Raw genomic sequence first — 25,653 nt, 5'->3', positions numbered from 1 at the left:
CTCAAGAGAAGAGAGGAAGGGAATGGAGCCAGTTGTCTCTAGATAACAATTAACAGCTAGATTAGATGGTGCTTTATGATGACTAAGAGCACACAGTCACCTTTATTTTTAGTTTAACATTCTCATATAAAGATTAAGGGGAAAAAATCCTAGTAACTAATAGTAAGTTAAATTTTACATTTCTTTTCTCAAATGGTCTGTTTCGAATGTTTCACTATTGTCTATTTCTACATTTGTTTACTGTCTCTCCTACAGTGTGCCCATGCAGGTTGCCTCATGGAGCTGTGCATTCAGTTGTGCATCACTATGCTAGGCAAACAGCTCATCCAGAACAACTTGTTTGAGATTGGCTTACCGTGAGTGCAAAACAGAGACTGCAGCAAGCTCAAAAACACACTTGAACACAGATTGAATGAGGGATCGGCATCAAATCAAATCAGTTTTATTGACACGTTACATGTGCTGATACACTGGTACAGCACACATGAGTGAAATTCTTGTGTGCAAGCTTCACAAGCAACAGTGGTGTGCACAGATCCCACTGTGTGGGTTCAGTAAGTCACAGATCACATAATGCACACCCACTCAGTTATATGTATGTCTGAGAATGCTGCTCGTCTAGTTTTCATCTACATTTCCCTGGAAACCAGACAGCACCTTGCCGAACTGTAAGCCTGTAGTCTGCTCAGCCTCTCTGTGCACATACACTGTGACTGAGGTTTATGCCACATGTTTGGCTCTTCCAGCAGTGTTAGACATCCAAATTATCATCCCTAACAATTAAGAACTCAAGACTTTGAAGAATTTACCACTTATCGTAGTCGTAGTATTCATAATAGAGTTCCTGTATTTGTCCAAATGTGGTTAATAATCTCCCAAATTTTGGGATACATAATCCATTAAGTTAAGGAGAAATCTACAACAACAACAACAAAAATCAAAGATGCGCATGCATTTGCACAATAACACTTTAGAAACTGAGTGATGCTTTTACAAATCTCATTGTGTAATTTCTTAATGGATTGTTGGGATTTGCAGGAAGCTGAAAAAAATGCTCCGCAAGAGGAAGTCAGAAATGGTTTCCATTCAAGAGCCAGTGCTGCATAAAACTCTGAAACGCTATGAGAAGGACCAGCTCCTGGGTCCATTTGTTGGCCTCAATCCAGAGTACATGGAAATGAGTAAGTAACAGTTTCATCACTTTTGTTAATCATGTTGTTAGCAAATAAATAAATTACCTGGTTTGCACTAAATGCATTTAAAGAGTAGTGGTGGACAAAGACGAGCAGAGCAAATAAAGTTTGTTTCTGGCATACCTGATTAAGATCAAACTACAGTTACAAGAAACTCAGTAATAATTTTAACATTAGGAGGCAGCCAGAATCTCGTGACTTTAAACATGGCATGCTTAAACAGAAATAGGTTTTCACAACTGCCCACTGTCAAAATTGGCTTTCTTTTCATTTTTAAAGAAATTCTGAAGGAAATTTTTTTATCATGCTTATTTATAGATGTTAAAAATAGTTTTCTGTATTAATTTTCTTTCACCCAATCGAGGATGAGCCATTGCTAAATGCTGTTCTATTTGTCTGTTTTTTCCCTTTTCCTTTAGTAATCCAGTTTGGGATGGTGACTCTGTTCGTGGCCTCCTTCCCTCTGGCGCCTCTCTTTGCTCTTCTGAATAACATAATTGAAATTCGTCTGGATGCTAAGAAGTTTGTTACCGAGCTTCGCAGGCCTATTACAGCTAAAGCCAAAGACATTGGTTCGTTTCTTTTATCCCTATGTGAGATTAAACCCTCTTAAAATTGCAGTAACATCTGCTGTTAAGAAATGTGTTTTACTAATGTTACAAAAATATAAACCCAGTACAAAAAATCCACACAGACTGAAAACAGCACACAAAAGTAGCACATTGCAATTGCTAATAGTGCTCGTTTGTGTATTTTTCTTTTGCAGCCTTTAGTCAATTTAATCAATGAACTAAATTAGCACTCTGTTATTCAGACTTCAAGGAAATATGCCCTAAGATGTCTTCAACAGCATTTCTTTCATTTGGGTGAAAAAAGAGGTGAATTTGCAGTACAGTGTCCCGACAAAATGAAACTAAATACATGTATCCTCACCCTTATGCCCATCTGTCTTTGGAGGTGGCCCCCATCCCATGAACTTGTTTCTGTCAGTGGTTTCTTCCTGTTAAAGGGAGTTTCCCTTCCCATGGTTGTGCACTCAAAGGGGATCATCTCATTGTTGAGGTTTCCTCTCTGTTATTGTAAGGTCTATAGCTTACAATATGAAAAGCCTCAAGGTGACTGTCCTCGTGGTTTGAGGCTATATGAATAAAATACATTTCAATTGATTTCAAATTAAATTTATGACTCATAGTTCCTAGACTCTCACACTAGGCAGAACACATAAAAATAAGGACTGCTACATATGCCATTCTAGTAGCCTGCTGTAAGGAAAAAGACTCTGCTTACAGCTGAATTTCACTACAGCAAACCTATTATGAAGCTAACATTGTGTAGAGTTATATGTTGCAAGACTGAAATCTCTGAAAGCTGGTTTTCTTCACGTAGAGAAGTTAAGTGACACGATTAAGTAGCTTAATCTCAGAACCCGTCTGCAGTGGTATTTCCAATATGCAGAGAACACTCAGCACCAGTGAGTTGCAGTTGTACCAAATCACCCTGTGCAAACTCTAGTCGTGTGCATGTCGGAGCTGCTGTTTTCTCATGAATAACGGCTCTTCTGTCTTTCTGCAGGGATCTGGTACAACCTCTTGAGGGGCCTCAGCAAGGTAGCAGTCATTGTCAACGTAAGTCTTATCAGCAATCTGTATGGTTATACAATGCCAATATAAAAACAATGCCAAGGCTGTCCTGGAAAACGATTTTCACTCAGTTAGGACTACACTAGTACATTGTCTTGGTAAATCTGGGCTCATGCAAAACCCCGAGGACTTTGATAGTGGTAAGTGCAGATGTCTACTACACATTCAGTGAACACCGGCTACAACACTTTACACAGCAGACAAGGAAGGGATCAGCTTTTTATAAGTAGCTATAAATGCCACTGGCAGAATTAAACCTGCCTGGTTTGGTGAGGCCAAATTTCATTTTAATTTAAAGCACATCATATGCTTATGAATTGAGTAATGTAATGAAAACCCAGTTACAGCAATCAGAAGACTCTAATATTAATATTGAATCGCTGTCTAACTTTGCCAAAACAATGTGAGACTCTAGTTTTCTTTTGTCCCCTCCCCAGTCGGACTAGGAGTGACACGTTTAGCCACATTATAACTCTCAAAACTCAAAACTCTCTTAACGCAGTAACTTATAAGCTGGAGAGGAAATGGTGTCTCACTAATTTAGAAGATCGTCATTTAGCCTGGAAAAGTATCTTCCTGCTTTATAGAAAAAGCCCTCCGCAAAGCCAGAACATCTTACTATTCATCACTGATTGAAGAAAATAAGAACAACCCCAGGTTTCTCTTCAGCTCTGTAGCCTGTCGTGTTATTCAATTATACGCGGGTCCACTGTACGATTCATAACCACACTTTATTTTCTTGTTCTTGCTCTGCCCCACATAACATAACATTCTATACAGAAACACACCGGTCTCGCCCTCTAGCTGCCATCAGCCTAACTACACTGACCGGCTGCATTAACATCTACTGTACAATGCAATTACACCACATCTCCCCTTTCTAGAATCAATGGGTAGACTACCATTGACTCACCAGACCTTAGAGGGTTATTCTGCCTCTGTGGCTGGAAGGTCTGGTCCTGCGCTTACCTGTAAGGAATACTATATAATGAAAATCTTAACTCTAATTAACCCGTTAAGTAACACACATTCTTACATGCTAACTTGTCACACCCCCTGCATTTCCCAACTTCTGAACATGCATATTTGAAAATGACAACCTTTTAGCTTTTACACTTTTACCCATATTGTGCAAACAATACTACGGAAGAGGGGTATTCTTGTGTAAAACTGTCCTTTCCATCTGATCCGTCACAAGTCCAATCTGGTTGGTCTCACAACCACTCTTCCGGATCTGGTTCTGGGTGTAGATGGAAGCTCTGGAGAAACTGTCTCTGGCATGTCCGTGGAGCACTGCTCCCCGGCTTCTGCAGATTCTGGCTCCCCATTATTGCTCTCAGTTTGGTCTGGAGAGTGTTTCATGGGAACAAGATGCCGACGATTCCGCCTAATTGTCCCACGAGGTCCCTCCACGAGATATGATCGAGGTGTGGAGTGGCTGCCAATAACGGTGCCGCTGGCTCTCTGGTCTGTTATCCACACTTCTTGGCCTGGAGTGAGCCTGTCGAGGCTGCGTGCGCGATGACGAAGGTTATATGACTGTGCCTCTTTAGTCCTCCTCTCCTTTTCCCTCCGGGTGACAGCCACACTATCAGGAAGTGCGGGGTCAAGCAGAGATGGCAGTATTGGCACTGTGGTGCGAAGCCGTCTCCCCATCAAGAGTTGGGCTGGACTATAGCCATTCTGCAGTGGGGTGGCTCTGTAAGCGAGCAGAGCCAAGTGTGGATCAACAGCTTTCCGCAATAGATTCTTGACAGTCTTAACTGCTCGTTCGGCTTCGCCATTGCTTTGGGGATATTTCGGGCTGCTTGTAATGTGACAGAAGCCATACACTTTTGCAAATGTCTCAAAAGCTGCCCCTGAAAACTGTGGCCCATTATCTGTTACCAGCTGCTCGGGGATCCCATGTCGTGCAAAAATCCCTTTGAGATGATGGATCGCATCCTCTGACCTTGAAGGTGTGAGAGGGGCAATCTCAACAAATCTTGAGGCATAATCCACGACAAGAAGGTAGGTTTTCCCTCTCAGCATAAACAGATCGGCTCCTAGCTTTTGCCACTGGCCGCCCCAGATACTGTGATGGCATCAGCGGTTCTGTGTGGTTTTCTCTCACTTGGCAACATGTCCGACAGTTAAGGACAGGCTCATTTATCTGCTGGCTTAGCCCTGGCCACCAAACCAACTGTCGTGCTCGCTGTCTGCACTTAACCACTCCCTGGTGACCTTCGTGTAGTCTGGTGAGCACATCATTTCTCATAGTTGCAGGTATAACCAACCTGTCCCCTTTGATTAGCAGACCATCATGTACGGTGAGGAATGCCCGTTCTGCCCAGTACAGTCTTAGCGCTGGTTCGCTGTTGAAATGTGTGGGCCATCCTTCCTCACACAGCTGCATCACGCGAGCACATACGCTGTCCCTCTTCAGCTCTTCTCTCAGCTGCTCCAAGAAATTGTTGCTAGCTGGCAGATTGTCCATCAACATGTCCACGTAAATATTTGTGCTCTCCAACAACTCCTTGTCTTGAAGTGTTTCTTTTGCTTTCACTGGAGATCGTGAGAGCATGTCAGCTGTCCACAGGTGTTTGCCTGGTACATGCGAAATCGAGTAGGAATATCGCATGAGGCGCATCCTAAAGCGTTGAATTCTGGGAGGGAGCACATCCAGAGTTTGTGCCCCCAGCAGACTTAGCAGCGGCTTATGGTCTGTCTCCATTTGAAAGTGTCTGTCAATAAGAAAGTTGCGGAACCGCTCACAAGCCCAGGTCAGACCTAAAGCCTCCTTTTCAACCTGAGCGTATCTCTGTTCTGTTGCAGTGAGGGAGCGTGACGCGTAGGCAACGGGTCTCCACTCCTCATCCCATCTTTGAAGCAACACACCCCCTAAGCCATACGATGATGCGTCCGCTGACACCTTGCAGTCACGGCTTGGGTCATACATGGCCAACACTGGCGGTGATGTGAGCGCATCTTTCAGGTTCTGAAATGCTCTAGCCTGGTCAATGTCCCATCTCCAGCAGTTTTTCTTAGACAGTAAGTCGCTTAGAGGTTTGTCCCTCTCTGCGAGCTGTGGGATAAACTTTCCAAGCTGGTTAACCATTCCCAGAAAGCTCCTTAACTCACTCACACTTTGTGGCTCCTTCATCTCCCTCACAGCCTGGGTCTTGCTTGGGTCAGGGCTGATACCGCTGACTGAGAGAACATGCCCTAAAAACGTCACCTGCTGTTTCGCGATGTCGCACTTGTTAATGTTTAGGGTGATGCCAGATTTTTGGATCCTGCCCAGCACAGCGTGTAGGCGAGAGTCATGCTCCTCCTGCGTTCTGCCCCGGACCAGCACGTCGTCCATGTGGCAAACCACCCCTTCCATACCATCTGTGACCTCTGTGACCATCCTGTTCTGGAAATGCTCCGGTGCTGAAGCAATCCCGAAGGGCAGTCTCTTGAAGTAATAATGCCCAAACGGTGTGATGAAAGTGGTGTATTTGGCTGAGCTTTCCGTCAGAGGTATCTGCCAAAACCCCATGTTAGCGTCCAGCTTGCTGAATATGCTGGCACCAGCCAATCTGCCCAATGTTTCCTCCACCGATGGCAGTATGTACTTCTCTCGACACACAGACTCATTGAGGTGTGTAAGGTCGACACATATGCGTACATCTTCTGTCTTCTTCGGTACCACCACCATGCCTGAGCACCAATCAGTTGGCTCCTCAATCCTGCTGATCACCCCTAGTTCTTCCATACGGGCCAGCTCCTGCTTAACTTTGTCCATCAGAGGCAACGGGATTCTCCGTGGCGTCTTCAAGGAAAAAGGTTGAGCTCCAGGTTTCAGTTTGATGTCGTACGGCTGACGTACTTCACCGAGACCACTGCACAGCTTTGGGTAGCACTTTTTAAGCGTCTCTATAGTTACGCTCTCCAGACGAGCCACAAGCTCCAGCTTGCTAATAGCAGGTCTCCCCAGCAAAGCAGTGTGCAGGTGTCTGATGACAAAGACATCCTCACGTATTTCTTTGTCTCCCTTCCTCAGTGCAAGCTCACTGACACCAACGACATCCAAACGACTCCTCCCGGGACCCAGCAGAGCCTTGGTTGATTTGTGGAGACTGGGGGGGTGGTTGTGTCTGTAGAGCTCCTTAAACACCTTAAGGGGTAGGACTGTCACATCGGCACCTGCATCAATTTTAAATGACACGTTTTTGTTGTTTATGCTTAAGTCGACAGTCCACGGCTCACCCTCACACTTAACACTGCCCAGGAACAAACCATGTTCATCCTCTTCAACCTCATGCACTGTTTTTGGTGCCCTGCATACACGCCTGTAATGTCCTTTTTTCCCCACATGCATGGCATTTCACTTCATTCGCTGGACAATCCTGCTGTGAATGAGATGGAGCGCCACCACATTTCTGACAGGTTGGCCCTTTTCTGCCGTCTTCTCGGAATCCACGTGTTTTAGCTTGACGACTATCAGTCTGGAGCGGTTTGGTTCTAACAGGCTTACGACTGATTTTATGCACTCTATCTACTGACTTAGCATCGCTAGCCTCACCTCTAGAGTCACCTCGCAAGGAGGATTGTTGTCGCTTTACCTCTTCACTTTGCCTCGCCATGTTGATAGCCCTCTGCAAAGTCAAATCTGGGTCAAGCTGCATGCGTTCTGACAGCGGTTTGTCCGTGAGACCGACAACGAGCCTATCACATATCAGCTCATCATGTAGCACTCCATAGTTGCAATGTTCTGCTAGCGCATACAGTGCTGTCACAAAAGCATCCACTGTCTCATTGTCTCCCTGTCGGCGCATATTGAATTTGGCGCGCTCATAGATCACATTTTTCTTCACAATGAAAAAAGCCTGGAAACCATCACGTACCCCCTCGTACGTTGTCCTTTGCTCCGCTGTTAAACTCAGACCGCGAAGCACATCGTCCGCCTCGTCTCCCATGCAGTAAATCAACGTGTTGACTTGGTTTTCCTCCGAGCTGACGTTCAAATTACTGGCGAGACGGAATCTCTCGAACCTCCGTATCCATTTGGACCACTCCTGCGGTTTTGAAAAGTCGAAGGATTCCGGTGGCTGGATGCTGAATGTCGCGCTCGGCCCCGCCGGTGCTCTCTGTGCAGTCTCATCCGCCATATTCTCCCCTCGTTTTTCCGCGAGCTCTGCCAGACACGGGTTCGTTCAGTCGAGGTTATATGGATCAGTACAGGACTTCTGACACCATGTCGTGTTATTCAATTATACGCGGGTCCACTGTACGATTCATAACCACACTTTATTTTCTTGTTCTTGCTCTGCCCCACATAACATAACATTCTATACAGAAACACACCGGTCTCGCCCTCTAGCTGCCATCAGCCTAACTACACTGACCGGCTGCATTAACATCTACTGTACAATGCAATTACACCACATAGCCAGGCTGACAAACAGTCAGAGCTCTGTTGAGCCAACCATCCCTTTAACGTTAACTAGTAATGACTTCATGAACTTCTTCACAAATAAAATTTTTATCATTAGAGAAAAAATTACCAGTAATCATCCCACAGATGTAATATTATCTACAGCTACTCTTAGTACCATTGATGTTAAGTTAGACTCTTTTTCTCCAATTGATCTTTCTGACTTAACTTCAATAATTACTTCCTCCAAACCATCAACGTGTCTTTTAGACCCCATTCCTACAAAACTGCTCAAAGAAGTCCTGCCATTAATTAATTCTTCGATCTTAAATATGATCAACCTATCTCTAATAATCAGCTATGTACCACAGGCCTTCAAGCTGGCTGTAGTTAAACCTTTACTCAAAAAGCATCTCTAGACCCAGCAGTCTTAGCTAATTATAGGCCAATCTCCAACCTTCCTTTATATCAAACATCCTTGAAAGAGTAGTTGTCAAACAGCTAACAGATCATCTGCAGAGGCTTATTTGAAGAGTTTCAGTCAGGTTTCAGAGCTCATCACAGCACAGAAACAGCTTTAGTGAAGGTTACAAATGATCTTCTTATGGCCTCTGACAGTGGACTCATCTCTGTGCTTGTCCTGCTAGACCTCAGTGCAGTGTTCGATACTGTCGACCATAATATCCTATTAGAGCGATTAGAACATGCTGCAGGTATTACAGGTACTGTGCTGCAGTGGTTTGTTGCCAGTTAATTTAAAATGTTACAGCCAGAGTACTGGCAGGACCTAGAAAGCGAGAGTATATTTCTCCTATGTTGACTTCTCTTCATTGGCTCCCTATTAAGTCCAGAATCAAATTTAAAATCCTACTTGTTGTTCCTAGAGTATTTAAAAGTAGAATGGGAGGCAGAGCCTTCAGTTTTCAGGCCCCTCTTCTGTGGAACCAGCTTCCAGTTTGGATTCAGGAGACAGACACTATCTCTACTTTCAAGATTAGGCTTCAAACTTTCCTTTTTGCTAAAGCATATAGTTAGGGCTGGACCAGGTGACCCTGAATCCTCCCTTAGTTACTCTGCAGTGGGTCTAGGCTGCTGAGAGATTCCCATGATGCACTGGGTGTTTCTTCTAGAGCAGTGGTTCTTAACCTGGGTTCAATCGAATCCTAGGGGTTCGGTGAGTCGGTCTCAGAGGTTCGGCAGAGCCTTCACCGTGACATGCATGGCTCATTTTGTGCACCAATAAAAAAACATATCTGTCTTGAATTTGAAAAAAAAAATCACATTTTATTTTTCACCAAAGAGGGGTTCAGTGAATGCGCATATGAAACTGATGGGGTTCGGTACCTCCAACAAGGTTAAGAACCACTGTTCTACAGTCACCTTTCTCACTCACTCTGTGTTTATACACCTTTCTGCTTTCAATTATTAGTTATTATTAATCTCTGGCTCTCTTCTACAGCATGTCTTTGTCTTGTCTTCCTCCCCTCACCCCGACCGGTCATGGCTACTCCTGCCTGAGCTTGTTTTTTTTTTTTTTTTGTTAAAAGAAAGTTCTTACTTCCCACTGTCACCAAAATGTTTTCTTATAAGGGTTCATATGATTGTTGTTGTTTTGAGTTGGTGCTATATAAAGAAATTGAATTGAACTTTTTGTCTTCCAGGCCTTTGTCATCGCTTTCACCTCTGACTTCATCCCTCGGCTTGTCTACCAATACATGTACAGTCCTGACGGCACCTTGCATGGCTTTGTCAACCACACTCTGTCATACTTCAATGTCACTGACTTCGATCCAGGCACAGAACCTCTGCAGCCAATGCACCTGGGCTACAAGGTATCAGTATGCAGGTAAGCATTTGCTTTCCTAGGGTCTGGAAACTGAGGCTGCTGAGGTCATCAGACGATATTCATATAATGAAGATTCAATATATCCAAACATATTCAAATTTCTCATTTATCTATTATAAAAGCACAACAACAGTTTGAATAAACTTTATGTAAAAAAGCTTTTGTGTTTTTTACTGCTAGATACAAGGACTACAGAGATCCTCCCTGGTCCAGTACGAAATATGAACTTTCCAAGGAATTCTGGGCCATTCTAGCAGCTCGTCTCGCCTTCGTTATTGTTTTTCAGGTTCGGAACAATGCACAGATAAGATCGCACAAAGCAAACAAACCATTTATGATTTAGTTTATTTCATGAAATAAGTCGTTGATAGAAATCGTCTGAACATAGCCTGTGACATCTCATTTGAAGGTACTCATTTTCCTAACCTGCTGTTTCACAGCCTTAAGTCCAGAGTACTCTTCAGTCATAAAACATTAGTATAAAAACAGGAAGTCAAGTTCTACAGTTGACTTATTGAGGTAGCTGTAATTCAGGAGTTAGAGCATATTATCTGCTAATCAGAAGGTCAATCCCTGGCTGCTCCAGTCTGCATGCCAAGACATGGATCAGACAAGTTCCTCTCCAACGTGTCCATCAGTCTGAAATGTGTGAATGTTAGATAGAAAGCCATTAAGCATAGAAAAGGGTGCATGCAAACCTATATGAGTACATGTGAATGGGGGAATGAGACATGTTGTATAAAGCACGTTGAGTCCTCAGTAGTGTAGAAAAGCACTATATCAGGTCTTATTAGGTGATGAACCTGCTTGCAGGTCCGAACCACTCTGCATTTATTAAGGCGTTTTTAACCTGTTTTCATGGATGCCTGCATGTTAAACTTCATAGTTACACCTGGTAGAGCAGCGACACTGATCATTTTATTAAAGATGAAAGAATTTACAGTTTTTAACTCAGTGATGCTGCAGTAGTCGTTTGACTTTGGGACCTGAAGCGAATATTTGGACCCGGAAACGTCTGATGACGTCAGACTTAAAGGACTGGATAAGAACCAGTCCATTTATTCCTTTAACCTCCTAAAACCCGAACTCTTCCACAGCAGCATTTTTAATTTCTCTTTGATATTTGGGCTGATTGGGACCCGATGAATGTAAAAAGAAAGAATTACCTGATTTTTGTTTTTTTTTTACCTGATTTTTGTTTCTAAGAAAAATGAGAGCCACATATGAGGATATTCATTTAAATTTTGATAGAACTGTAGCAGCATAATGTCCTCGTAAGTGGATATCAGGCCCCTGTAGAGCAAAATTAAGTATTTTGGTCTAAATAACCCAAAATGTGATGTCCACATTTGTGGAAGCAGGTCCTAGGAGGTTAAAACTAATGTTGAGTCTACACAGAGCCATATGAATTATTATGTTCCTGCCATTTTCAGCGATCTTCTCTGAACTTGTTGAACTTTACTTATGCTTCTGTAGATTTGAGATTTCTGTAGAGCTCCTCTCATATGCTGTCTTCCTCCCCTATCTAAAAGGAGGTAAATGATATAACTATTAGTTGATTTAGCACTCTTTGCTACTTCTGTTGCAGCTGACTTGGATTAATGGTTTATTTATTGCACATTTTATTCTTAATGTAAGAGAAGAAGAAGAAAGGTTCAATCACTAATGAGAATTTTTTTATAATGATCTGTGTTCTCTGTTCACTCTGCCCTTTGCAGAATGTGGTGATGCTTATGAGTGACTTTGTGGACTGGCTTATCCCAGACATTCCTAAGGACATCAGCCTCCAGATCCACAAGGAGAAGATCCTAATGGTGGAGCTCTTTATGAAAGAGGAGCAGGGGAAAAGGTTGGCAGCAAGAGACAACCAAGACAACTGCACAGTTCCTCTGTCAGCTAATCAGAGGCCACCACAGCCACGCTCACGCCCTGTTTCACAGGCAAACTGCTCCTAACCTGTTGGTTGGTGGGAAAAGAATCACAAATGGCAATAAGCAAAACAAATTCTTACTGAGCTGTTAGAGCGGTCTGGTTGAGGTACGAGCTAACTGTGTAAAGTCCACATTAACAGTCAGTTTTGTAATATCAGCAAAAGTTTTGCTGCACTTGCATGTGACATTTTCCATCTTAGACCACTAACCATAAATCCTCAACTTATTTTACCAACTTCTTCTTTATTGGATGTAAACAAGGAAAGAAAAAGCCATTCAGCCTTCCGCCTCTCTCTTTAACCCATTCTCTATTCGGCAAATGGAACCTGTCGGCTTTACAGAGCCCAGAAGAAGTGATTTAAACTCTAAAACAATTTACAGCATTTCAGGTGCCATTTTATTTATTTGAAGATTTTGCCAAAGAAAAGCATTTCCCACTACAGCCGCTCACACTTTGCAATTCAAGCTATTATTTTGCATAGCTAGCTATCAACTATGAGTAAGTAAATGTCCTGGTGCATTTTCTTAATTACTAGTGTAGAGTTTGTGTGCTAATAAGGGAAATGAAATGAAATATAGTAGTAAGTGTTTGCGGTGTGCGTGTTATTGTGTTTTTAAAATGTGGAGTGTCAACGAGACAAGAACTTTGCATTTTTTTAAGTTGTTGATGTCTCTGAAAAGTAGGACCAGTGTATCACATAAAGTCACCACAGGAACAGGTTTGAACCCGGTCAAAGCGTTACGAAGTTGTCTGCCTTAAATCACTCAACTCCTCAACAGATTTCCAGCATGAGATGATCATCTTTCTGTCGACAATGATCATTCACCATTTTTCATATATTTGTATTTAAAAACATTACCTTGCAACAATTTTTAAAGCTGCAATTCCAGCTTTTTAAGCACAAAGCATGAATAACGTTGTCTTTTATATTTATTCAATGAATTAGTTTCATGAATCCGTAGGTGACCAGGGATCTACTAACTTTAGCAACTTTCTAAAAATGTATTATTGTTGTCCCAATTTGAATTCATAGTTTTGTAAACAAGAAACTATAACTATTCTTATCACTAACGCGGTGTATCTTCTCTCTGAGCTGTGACAAAAACTGCACATTTTAATTTACCAAATAATTTTCCCATTAGTAATCTCTGGCTTAGTTGGTTAGTAGTCATAGTCATTAATAGAGTACATGTACGGGGTAGTAGTGCCTTTGTTAGCTTAATTTCTTTCCATCACAGCCTTTTATAACTTTGTAAAACCTGATGTCGTACATGAACACCCTCTTTGGATTGCCCTGATGAGATCGTATTCTCCTGTTTTCAACAGTAATGAAACAACAAATGTAACATCCTAGTATTTAAACTAATGTGTGTCAGTGCACATTCATGGCTGTCTTTGATAACTTGTCTGTTTATTATTTATATTTACTGCAAAATAAAAGGTGAATGTCCTCAAGTTGTTTTATGCGTTGAGTAATTTCACATCTTTTGCACAGTTGGAGTGGAGTCAGGGTAGACTTCAAAGTAAACAATCACAAGCATCACATACAACATACAGAGAAGGTCTGATAACACAGGAACGACATTATGGACATACGAGCGGCCGTGCATGCGTCAACAAAGCTAAACCGGGGTAAGCTAACAACATAAATTAGCATATGAAATGAGGGTGAACTCACGCGTTGCATGCGTGGCCTACCGCTCCAATATGGACCACATTAGCTCCTAAATGGTAACATACTACAGTACTGACACGAACAAAGGCAGAATATAACACAGGTCACTACTTACTTGTCATTTACGCACACCTAACATGCCCCAGGAATCAGTGCACCCCCTCCGGACCAACACTGCCCATCCGACATTACACTGCCCACCTTACTAACCGGATGATGTCACTAGAAGGTGGGCTGGCCCAGACAGACAGAAGACTGAATATTAAATGAACTTATATAAACTTATAAACACCAGTAAAACTATTCTATGAACTTTGGGGCCTTTTATACATTTGGAGTTTGTATTATTTGCTCAAGTTGTGACTGCACGAGTCAGCAGAGACAGTTTGTGTTAGATAATAGTTTTATTTGTTTTTAGTGAGATTTTTGAGTTGATATTAACTGATGTGTATCACTAATAAAGGTACGTTTAATACCTTTGTGACATATATTTGTGTGTGTGTGTATAACAGACAACTGAATTGTATCTGTAGGTACTTTGTTACTATAGCAGCCTTTTACAAAACACAGTTTGTTCCAACTTCTTTAGTTAAACCCATGAATATTGACTAACTACTAGTATATTATTTTATTTTCCAACTTAAAATTCTGTTTACATGCTACACTGTGTGCGCTTACTTTACATATGGGTGAAGTAGCTAAAATATGCCTTTTGGGGTCAATCTTGGGAGCACTGTCTGCCACAGCACAACGTTACCATCGCATTATTAAATAATAATTGTAACAACACGTGATTCTATCACAACTGTTTACTTTAATTCAAAGAAAAGTCTTTGGCGGTCTGAGCCGCTGGGATCAGCGGATCAGCGGACCAGCTCCCGTGCGCCCTCGGATCTAGCATAACCGTAACACCGCTCAGCAGACGGCATGCTTACTGCAAACCTTCCCCATCCCCGCAAACACACTCCTCGGTGTTGTACGTGTGCCGCGTTTCCATTGGTTATTGGTAAACGGAAGTTTAACAACAGACACGCCGGATAGACGTAACTCACCGAAATGAAAGTGAAAGTCAACCGCCCAGAGGCTGTGCTGTGTTTGTGCTCGATCCTGTCGACATGAGCGCCTTACAGTTTAACAGCGTTTTGTTGGAGATCTCTAACGCCATGTCTGCTGATCAGCTGAATGAAATGAAGTTCCTGGTTCTACAAGAGATCGGGAAAAGAAATCTGGAAAAGATCGGCAGCGGTCGGGAACTGTTTCAGCTTTTCAGGGAAAGAGGCAAACTGTCAGAAGATAACACGGCCTTTCTTTCAAAGCTTCTCAGAGAAATTAAGCGACAAGATCTCTCGGACAAGATAGACAACTTCAGTATTCAGCCTGAAGCTGACGATGGCCTGAGTGAGGAGGAGAAAGGTACGACATGAACGTGTTCGTGTGAGCACAGTCACAGTGTGGGGAGACAAGAGCAACGATAATAACAGTAATAATAATGCACGTCTGCAGAGCATCGTGCTCCAAAGTATGGACGCTGATTTATACAGAAAACGAGTGACTTTCACTTTAGACACCAGCATGTTTGATTGTATCAACCGCAGACTCGAGAAACACGGCCTTTCTCATTTAGTGCCAAACATTCAAATATTCTTTTTAGGCAATAAAACATGTCGTCTCACAAGCTTCATTTGAGTTTTATACAAAGAGTGCCAAAGGATGCACTGGGTTCCTGTGACTGGGCAGAGTTAGCCATTTATACTGTCTGAGCTTCCACCCATGCTTAACACAGCTGACCACATCTGTGAAGTCGTCTGGTCATTGGAGGGTAAACTGCTGACGAGAAAGGATGCTGTCACAGTGCAGTATGAAAGCTGCTTTGTTTAGCAGTCACACACTTACTCCTGCCACCGATTGCAAAGAGAAAAAAAGAGAAAATGAAAAGTTCTCAATCCTGAAATCTTTCGACCAAAAATGTATTCAGAAGCCTGAGACACTGTTTTTGTGTCGTTCAGTATAAAATCACCCAAATGCCACAATAGTTTCCAGCTGACCTCAAAATCAAGAAATTGTTGTAATGTACAGTAACTTTAGCTTTTTGACGTATTTAACTACGTTTATGGTGTAATTAATATTTCATTTTTTAATTAAGACGTGCCAAAATCTTGTGTTCTTATTAGTAAAAAAGGCCCTGGATGTACCAGGACAATGTTTATCACAAGACTCTGCAGACTAAGTGCACCTCACGATTCAGGGACTTGTGGAACCATGTTCAGCAGCAATAACGTGAACGAATGGTTTTCTGTTTGACTTTCAGTGTTTCACATAATTGTAGAGGAAGTCTTCCCCACTCTTCTTAACAAAGGTTGTGGAGGCATTAATTTACTCTTAGCTGTCCTAACGTCACACCACAGTGTTAGTTAGTTAGGTCGAGGTCTGGACTTTGACTTTTTCAGTGTTTTTCTAACTACACTGACTTGAAATGTAACATTTTTCAGGCCTGTAGAGTGGGTTATGGTGTCTGTGATTTTGGGCTAGGACACACATAAATGATCAAAGAAGTTTTGGTTTTACAGCGTTTGTCACATCTGCTGATAATCAATTAATCACATTTGATTAGCAGCACCTGTCTGCCACATGCCCTCTTAATTTTTATGAAATTGGTAAGGATGCACTTGTGCTAAAGACGTTTATGACACTACTACCCCAGGTTGTAGAGAGAAAGAAAACCCTACCTCACGACCCTCTAAGCGAAAGCATGTAACGACAGTGGGAAGGAAAAAATCTGGAGCAGAACCAGGCTCAGGGAGGGGCGGGGCCATCTGCCATGAACAGTTGGGGGTGAGTGGAGAGAGAAGAGAGCACAGACACACAGCTTAAAAGATGCTCATGGGAGAGAGCCAGAGTTTTAACCCTCTCAGGCCCAAATTAAGTTTTTTGTTGCTAATGCACAACCAAGTCCTGCAGTGGTACTTCTGAGTAAAGAAACTCATAAAATATGTCTGTGGGGTGATCAGGTTGTTAGTTCTTAACGGTTGCAAATCTGCAACGTCTGCCTGGAGAGGGTTAAAAACCTGCTGGGGGGAGTTTTTCCTTCCCACTGTCGTCACGTGCTTTCTCTTAGAGGGTTGTGAGGTAGGGTTTTATCTCTACATACAACAAAGCAGATTTGCACTGTTGTATGTATAACCATAAATACATCAAGAATGTATTGTATTGTCTGCAGACTTATGCCGTCTGCAACAGTCATTGACTAGATAAGTGGAATTATAAGTAGGTCTTTACACAGGGAGTTTTAGATAGGCTTGTTTCTAGTTGTCCCTGTTTGGGGCCACGTTTCATTGTTTCCTGGTAGGGTGTTTAGATGGCTGCCCTGGTTTCCAGAAAGTATCTTAAAGTTGAATCTTTACCCATATCAGAAAAATGTTCTATATTTAACCTGTTAATATGTTTTTCTCCTTTGCAGCAAAACTGAATATTGCCACAGAGGTAATTGCCGAAAATCTTGGAAAGAGTTGGCGAAAACTAGGCCGCAAATTAGGTTTGAGTGAAACCAAGCTGGAGTCCATCTCTAACAGGCGTCCAACAGATCTCGAGGAGACGGCAGTGGAGCTGCTCAAGGAGTGGAGGAAGAGTCAAGGAGCTGAAGCCCAAACAAAGATGCTGATAGATGCTTTGAGAGCTTGCCAGTTGAATATGACTGCTGATAAAGTAGAGGAAAGACTCTAGCAACCTAGAATACACTCTTAAATTGAAAATTGTTGCTCAAGGAAATGGCAAACAAAAAGGTTAAAAGTCTGAAAGTAATTTGAGTGATTGATTGTATCTCTATGTCCTGTTATCGTTATTATTAGTTTGCTGTTTGGGTCTCCTGCTTTGTGAAAGCAATGTTGCTCTCAGTCTTTCAAGGTGACAAAATTGCTCGTGATATTTGTTAATATGGCTCATATATAAAAGTGTTCAACTGTATTGAGGTACAGGATCTTCTCATCAAGCGTTCCAAAATTATGAAAGATATTTTTTATGTCACACTATTCATCCAAGATTTTGCTCTTGATTCAGAATTTAGACGAAAAGGGAAATAATTAGGAAAAGAAGCTGATTTTGGAAAGTAAAATGAGATTTGTGTTGTTGTTCTTTTTATTCTTTGTCAGCAGACAGCTTTGTATTTCAATGCTTTTGCTTGTCTAACCCAAAATATACCCCGAATCCAACTCTTTTCCCTCGTAGGCTTTGATGTCATCAAGGTGGCAGGTCATCTGCCCAGGGTGCAGTTTCTGCAGACAAAAATGGATCTCATTAAGGGAACCTTTCTGTAAGAACCAAAATGGGACTGACAGATGATAACTGTGACACAGTGGGAAGGAAATATTGCCTTTAGCAGGAAGAAGGCTCGGGGACTTACCTGTTGGGAGTGAGGGGAAAGAGAAAAGCAGAAGCACACAAAACAAAAGGCATGAGAGCCAGCGTTTAAAAGGAACGAATAATAATTAAATAGAGAGTGAAATGAGAAAGAAGAAACGACGCCCTAACTATATGCTTCAGCAAAAAAGAAAGTTTTAAGCCTAGTCTAAAGAAACCAGAGGGTGTCTGTCTCCCAAATCCAACCTGGGAGCCGTTTCCACAGAGGAGAGGCTCTGCCTCCCATTCTACTTTTAAATATCCTAGGAACCAAAAGTAAGCCCGCAGTCTTTTCTCACTCTTTTCTGATTACAGTACTATGAAGTCTTTAAGATAGGATGGGCCCCGATTATGCAAGTAGGATTTTAAATCGAATCTGCAAAGGAATGTTTGTAAAGTTAGAGATATTGCACAAAATTAAGCAGAAGCGTCCAACTTTTCAGCTTTTCAGGGAGTTTTTAGGAAATCCTGATAATAATGAATTACAGTCGTCCAGTCTAGAAGTAATAAATGCAGGAACTAGTTTTTCAGCTTCACTCTGCGGATGTTTTTTTATTTTAGAGATATTGCACAAATGGAAAGCAGTCCTACATATCTGTTTAATTTACACATTGAAGGACAAATCCTGGTCGAATATGATCTCACAGTGTTACTGTTAACGCCATCTAACGCAAATATCTGGTCAGACAGGATATTTCTTTGTGACTGTAGTTCAACAATGCCAGGATAATTAATAATGATAACTAAATGGTGTGTCTCATATTGTGTGGGATAGAAACAATTTCATGCTTAAAAACAACGAACCTTTGATTGGATGGTTCACCCTGATCTCCTTTCTGTGTGGCTCTCTGTGTAGCTACAGATGGTGCTAGCATATGAACATGAACTGATGCTAGTTTGGGTCACTTGCAGAAATCTGTATTTTCCTCTTTTGAGGATTTTCGGGGCAAACCTGCTGCAGGGCAGTTCAAAAGAATCCATGCATGAGACTTATTTTCATTTTACATGATATCTACCTGACTTGGTCTGCTAAAGCTTTTTTTAATTTCACTTTAATGTTGGGATATATTTCTTATACAGAATGAAGACCCAGGTTCACCCCCAAAAACTAGAGCTGAAAGTGTAAGAGGAAGGGATTTCCATGCAAGAAAGGAGCTTTAAAGACCTCCAGACTTTGTCTTTTCAGACACAGTTTGTCATTTTAAAGTTAGCTGACTTTGCAGTACAGTATCACTTTGTGTGTTTGTTGTTGCAGTATACTTACAGCACTGGTAGAGCCTGTTCAACCTATCGATATCATTTTTGCTCATCTGAGTGGCCCCACCCAACATTACATTGCTATTAGGAATGGGCACCATAGTGGGTTGGTTGTTCTTGGAGAAGGCATACCTGAAAACAAGTTAGGTTAATTTTTCTGGTGATTTAGCTCCTCAGTACATCATGTTCTAATCTTTGAAAGCATATTTGCACTGGTTTTACTCAACACTCTTGTATAGGACGGTATGCACAGACAAGTTATGATTGTGCACAGGCTCTGCTCTGCTAGCAGTATGCTGCAGGGACAGTTGATGGTTTCTTCATGTGAAAATAATAGGAACACCCAAATTCCTAACTTGATACATAGTTTGCTTGGACTTATGTGTAAAAACAAGTATAAAAGTAACATATGTAAATAAAAGTATGAATTTATTCTTACCTCTCATATTGCATGACAGAGTTGTAGTCATAAGGAGTTCCCTGGTTTAGAGTATCAATCTTATAGAAATTGTACACCATGTCTGTGAGAATAAGGAGATGTGTGTGCATGACGTGTGGGAACTCAAATATCTAACAAATGCACATTTTTATATTATCATTTTAATAAAGCAGCCGTTGAACCGCATCCCATTTAGGGTTGTTGTGATGAACTAATTTTAAGCTAAAAACTAAAATTATGTCTTAAAAAGTAAATCAAATCAATAAAAAATGAACTCCACTAACAATAAAAAATAACTAAAGATTTAAAGTAATAAAACATGGTTGAAAGGGCTGCACCCACTCTGGAGATAACTAAAAGGCTCTAAGCGGTAAATTGATCAGTAACTATATAGCACTTGTCTGATTTAACTAAATGCTCAAAGTGCCTTTTACTATGAGCCTCATTAGCCCATTTACGGTGGGCTACAGCCACGGTGGGGTGGCTGTAGCTCAGGTGGCAGAGCAGGTCAGCCACTAATCAGAAGGTCGCTGGTTCGATCCCAGGCTGCCTCCCGGCTGCATGCCAAATATCCTTGGGCAGGATACTAAACCCGTGTTTACCTACTGGTGGTGGTCAGAGGGCCCGGTGGCGCCAGTGTCCGGCAGCCTCGCCTCACCTTGTCAGTGCGCCGCAAGGTGGCTGTGGCTACAATGTAGCTGCCATCACCAGTGTGTGAATGACTGGATGTAGTGTGAAGCGCTTTGGGGTCCTTAGGGACTAGAAAAGCGCTATACAAATGCAGGCCGTTTACACACACATTCATAAACAGCTTTATTCTAAAGTTGTATTCATCTTTGTTGACAGATTATGCTATCATCTTTAGTTTTTTTTGTTAATTTTATTTACTGAACTTTAGCTCAGTGCAATAAAACCTTAATCTCAACCTTAATTAGACTATTTCTTTCTCTAGAACTGCTTTATGCTTTGAACTACTTTAACACAAAATCCAAATTAGCACAGAAAATGGTGATGGTGACTGACCATCAAGGATGTTTTCCCAGTACACCCTGATGTAGTTGTCCCTGTCAGAGCGGGTCTGTTCGTGATTGAAGCCTAGGGCATGGAGTAATTCATGCTGGACAGTGCTGTGGTAAAGACAGCCCTGACGGCTTAGAGACACAGTTTGACCACCGCCCTGGCGACCCACATAGGAGTAGCAGCTGTTAAAACAGAAAAGTCCAGCAATATTTAGAAATCACAAAAGCCTTTTGTAGATCTGTAAGGCAAGTGCTGCTTTACACACCTCATAGGACAACAATAATGTATTTGAACATATGATGAATTATGTTGAATCCTTATTGTTTAAACTGGCCAGTAGTCACTCATTGGCTGCTTAAAATATTAGTGGTCCCTAAAACATTTGTAATCACTTCCTTTGTAATACAGTGATTAAAGAATGGGTTTTCTTTCATTATAACCTAATGAAAGGAGGAGTTGTGATACTTTAAAATTAAAATAGAAAACTTACAATCTCCAGGTAAATTTTTAATCCTACTAACTGCATGTGGCTCACCGAAGGTGGTAAGAATAAAAAAAATGGTCAGACTCGGAGCTTTACCCATTTCTGGACTCGATGCTCAGCCACTCATGATCGCCATCCTGGTAGGGTCTGAAACGAATGCAGGAAACTGAAGAGAAGGACTCTAGTCCACGAGTGATGATGGCAATCTCACGGGAAGCTGGTAAAACATGGAATTATGTAGTAAACAAAAAAATGTGAAATAACTAAAAGCAAAGGGTGGCTGTTTCTTCAAGAAACAGCCACCCTTTGCTTTGATTGCTGCTTTGCACACTCTTGGCATTCTCTCGATGAGAGAGGTAGTCACATAAAATGATTTTCCAACAGTCTTGAAAGAGTTCCCAGAGATGCTGAGCACTTGTTGACCCTTTTGCCTTCACTTTGTGGTCCTCATCCCCAAACATCTCCATTGGGTTTAGCTCAGGTGACTGTGGAAGCCCGGCCATCTGACGCAGCACTCCATCACTCTCCTTCTTGGTCAAATAGCCCTCACACAGCCTGGAAGTGTGTTTGGGGTCATTGTCGTGTTGAAAAATAAATGATGGTCCAACTAAATGCAAACCAGATGGGATGGCATGTTGCTGCAGGGTGCTGTGGTAGCCATGCTGGTTCAGTGTGCCTTCAATATTGAACAAATTCCCAACAGTGTCACCAGCAAAGTACCCCCACACCATCACACCACCTCATCCATGCTTCACGGTGGGAACCATGCATGTAGAGACCATCTGTTGACCCAAACAAATCTCTTCTGCTTGTTGCTTTTCCTTAGTCGTGGTTTCTTAGCAGCTATTTGACCATAATGGCCTGATTCGTGCAGTCTCCTTTGAACAGTTGATTAACTCTAACTAGAGGTGCTGTTAACTTGTGATTTCTGAGGCTGATGACTCTTGGTCTTCCTTTCCTGGGGTGGTCCTCGTGTGAGCCAGTTTCATCGTACCATTTGATGGTTTTTGCTACTGCACTTGGGGACACATTCAGTCTTTTAGCAATTTTCCAGACTGACTGACCTTAGTTCTTAAAGTAATGATGGACTGTGGTTTCTCTTTCCTTAGCTGATTGGTTCTTGCCATAATATGAATTCTAGCAGTTTAGCACAACACATCTGATGGTCCCAACCCCATTAAGAAGGCAAGAAATTCCACAAATGAACCCTGACAGGCTCACCTGTGAAGGGAAAACCGTTTCAGGTGACTACATCATAAAGCTCATCGAGATATGGCCAAGGGTTTGCAGCGCTGTCAACAAAGCAAAGGGTGGCTACTTTCAGCAATCTAAGATATAATAAATATTTAGAGTTATTTATCAACTTTTTCTTTGCTACATAATTTCGTATGTCTTGCTTCATATATTTGATGTCTTCAGTATGTATCTACAATGTAGACTGTAGTAAAAATGAAGAAAAAAACGTTAAATGAGAAGGTGTGTCCAACCTTTTAACTGGTGCATATGTCAGGTTATTGATTCAGGAAAGTGCTTATGGTATATTCATGTATTAATTCTTAAAATGAAGGTTAGTTGGTATCAAAGGGCAGAGTCTGAAAGTCATTAGATTTAATACAAATAGAAATGTTATAATAACAAGTCAGTGTAAAGATGAATTGTTGTCCACCAGGCATAAACACTGTACATAACTTGGTATTGGCCTGTTCCATGATTAAGAAAACAATACTTACAGTAGTGATTGGCAATGTAGTATGGGACATAGACTTTCCCATCAGTCCACTTTCCCCACATACAGCCTCTGGAGGTGCAGGGGTCAGCATTTCTGTCAGCTTCAGACTTGATAGCAATGTCACCTCCGATTAATGTCGGCTCATCAGTGTCAGGTGCTGTAAGAAAAACAGAGTCATGTCCTTGTCTTCAACATGCAGAATAGCAGTGGTTTATTATAGGTGGCACTGCCGTCATCAGTCATGCAATTCATACATCAGTCATAGCAACTGATGAAAGTTCATATTAGCAGAACTATCTCATGACAAATGACAAAGACCAGATTCAAATGCAAATGTTAAGAAAAACCGATAAAATGCATTTTTACTGGAAAAATCACAACATTGTACGTGGCCCCAGTCTAGGGCGTAATTAAAATAGCCAGTCCAGAGCCATTTCAAATTCAAAATTCAAATTCAAATTCAAATTTTATTTGTCACGTACACAGTCATACACAGTACGATATGTAGTGAAATGCTTGGACAACTGCTCGTGACCTAAAGAAAACAAAAAAGGAAAAGGCTATGAATAAGATAGGAAATAAATATGAAAAATTAAAAAGGGTAAATTTAACTAGGAAGGAATAAAATATAAATTAAGGTTAAAAATGAAATAACTGTACAACACAAATTAGAATGAAGGGTAAATTTAACTGGGAGAATAAGATAAAATATATAAATTAAAGTTGAAAATAAAATAACTGTACAACAAAATACACAATATAGAACTATATAAGAATGTATGAAGAAATATAAATAAATATATACACAATAACAGCAGCATATACACAATAACAGCAGCGTGATTTAAGTAATGAAGTGAAAACAATGTCCAGAATGTCCAGTGTGTGTAAGAACTGTATGTGTGGGTCAGTACTGTGTGGTGGTGTGATTGAGAGACCGTATCGCCTGCGGGAAGAAGCTCCTCCTCAGTCTCTCTATGTTGGTCTTCAGGGAGCGGAATCGCTTTCCTGACCATTTTGCTTGTCTGTTATTAGCACTTGTGATCTGGATCATGTGTAGACCTGAAGCTGCTAAAAAAAGCTTTTTCCTTTAAAAGTCATGTAACATAAAAAGTACAAATTTTGGTCAGTGTTGTTTCCCAGAATAGCTACACATTTTGCATGGAAAGTTTAGTGGCTGTAATTTGCTTTGTATGAGGAAAGATTATGCACTCGGTGGCATAGCTGAGTTAGATTTTGATCTAGTTCTCCATTGTTATTGGTTCAGTTTTTGTTTGTATGAAAATGAGCTGTAGCTGGATGCGCCTTAAATTTCTTGTTCAGGAGTATGTCTTCCTGTGCCTATTATGATGACAACATAAGTTATAGCTATATATAGTATACAGTTTAATATTTGCTTGACCGATAATTCAGTGTGGAGTGAATTACCAGTTAAACAGGAAAAGCCAAAAGACTATCAAACTACATTAAATCCACGTTGCTAACATCCCCACTTCTGTACCACCAATGCTGCTGCAACAAATATGTGCAAGTAAGTTCTAAAACAGGTAACCAACTTACTGTAGTTTCTATTGGCTCTCTCCAGCAGCTGACCTACAGAGAGCTCTCTGGGTATGTCCTCGTCAGTGCTAGGAATCTCTGCATAAGATAATATATTCACAGTAGACATGATCATTTTGAACACCAGCTCAGTTACAGCTGGATAGCTTTTACTTCAAATGGACTGACTGTTGCTTAATTTTCTTTTAATTGATATCCAATAGCACAAAAAGTAGAATTTTAAAAACTGTAATAAATCTTCCCTTACTGGTCACTTTTGAATTATATCATAAAAAGCAATTATTTGTTTCTTACCTTCCTGTACTCAGCCACAGCAACATTACAAAGAACAGACAAAAGAGACATTAGTTTGTAACTGTAACTGAAAAGCAAAGGGACATCGGAAAATTAAAACAACTGAAATATGCATTTCATAATGAAATAAACACGACTAACAAAACTCTCATTATAAAACTGACACAACACTTTGTACCAATTATTTCTTTAATAGCATTTTTTATTTCAAATGTAATACTTTTTTGCATCAGGGGGAATTTGGCCTACACACAATTTAATTTAACACGCATGGTTGTGTCTGGAAGTTTCTACCTGAGCCCAGGAAGAGGATAGTAGCAGCAGAGTGACAAGAGACCAACAGAAAACCAACATGGCTGCAAAAGATTTGTGATATAGACCACATTATTGTATGTTATCAAGCAGCATAGCTCATGCACATTAAAGTACTTAAAATGCAAAATTTCAAGGAAATCAGAAAATTTGCATGTGAACGATGGAGTTTGCGGTGATGACAGAAGACAGGGTTCTTACCTGAAACGCTGATGAGTGAGTGTCTTTCTGTCAAGTTTTATACCGTTCCCTGGCTCGCCAAAGATAACAGGATGTGTCGAAAGGTGCAAACACAAGAGAAAGTGTTATCACTGCAGCTGGTGTGAAACTTTGCATCTGTCACAGGTTTAGTGTACACGAGTGTCATAAGAGCATGAAGTATTCAGATACATATATATACATCATACACACACACACACACATATATATGTATGTAGTGTTTTTCATTTTATTTCATAATGTAAGTTACTGTACTAACT

At 41.2% G+C, this 25,653-nt stretch overlaps 3 protein-coding genes and 1 long non-coding RNA gene across 9 annotated transcripts in view; 2 read left to right on the top strand and 2 right to left on the bottom strand.

Moving 5' to 3' along the window:
• ano1a (anoctamin 1, calcium activated chloride channel a) overlaps positions 1–13,467 on the top strand; it is a 60,932-nt gene extending 47,465 nt beyond the window's left edge. For all 6 annotated transcript variants that reach the window (XM_040002216.1, XM_040002217.1, XM_040002218.1 and 3 more), the window contains 7 exons: positions 256–356; positions 1,039–1,181; positions 1,613–1,765; positions 2,766–2,818; positions 9,896–10,080; positions 10,261–10,366; positions 11,799–13,467. In XM_040002216.1, coding sequence (XP_039858150.1) covers positions 256–356; positions 1,039–1,181; positions 1,613–1,765; positions 2,766–2,818; positions 9,896–10,080; positions 10,261–10,366; positions 11,799–12,035 — 978 coding nt within the window. In that variant the 3' untranslated portion in view covers positions 12,036–13,467. The remainder of the gene's footprint in view (positions 1–255; positions 357–1,038; positions 1,182–1,612; positions 1,766–2,765; positions 2,819–9,895; positions 10,081–10,260; positions 10,367–11,798) is intronic.
• Positions 9,213–16,848, bottom strand: LOC120715303. Its single transcript, XR_005691585.1, has 3 exons — positions 16,836–16,848; positions 15,577–15,579; positions 9,213–9,604 (listed from the first exon to the last, which is right to left on the bottom strand). It is a non-coding gene; the product is annotated as an uncharacterized LOC120715303 (long non-coding RNA).
• On the top strand, positions 14,745–18,099 carry fadd (Fas (tnfrsf6)-associated via death domain). Its single transcript, XM_040002220.1, has 2 exons — positions 14,745–15,100; positions 17,145–18,099. Exons 1-2 carry the CDS (start codon positions 14,803–14,805, stop codon positions 17,405–17,407), a joined length of 561 nt encoding a protein of 186 aa, XP_039858154.1. The 5' UTR covers positions 14,745–14,802; the 3' UTR covers positions 17,408–18,099.
• Positions 17,825–25,254, bottom strand: LOC120715301 (high choriolytic enzyme 1-like). The gene is made up of 9 exons (XM_040002219.1): positions 25,157–25,254; positions 24,863–24,866; positions 24,569–24,646; positions 23,010–23,165; positions 21,376–21,496; positions 20,799–20,977; positions 19,776–19,857; positions 19,344–19,468; positions 17,825–17,955 (listed from the first exon to the last, which is right to left on the bottom strand). Coding segments are annotated over exons 1-9 (807 nt in total). The 5' UTR covers positions 25,217–25,254; the 3' UTR covers positions 17,825–17,953.
• Between the last annotated feature and the right edge of the window lie 399 nt (positions 25,255–25,653).

This window comes from Simochromis diagramma, unplaced genomic scaffold (assembly GCF_900408965.1).
Source record: "Simochromis diagramma unplaced genomic scaffold, fSimDia1.1 OVJJ01000430.1, whole genome shotgun sequence".
Lineage (NCBI taxonomy): Eukaryota > Metazoa > Chordata > Actinopteri > Cichliformes > Cichlidae > Simochromis > Simochromis diagramma.
The sequence above is the reverse complement of the archived record's forward strand: the minus strand, read 5'-3'. Positions and strand labels throughout refer to the sequence as shown.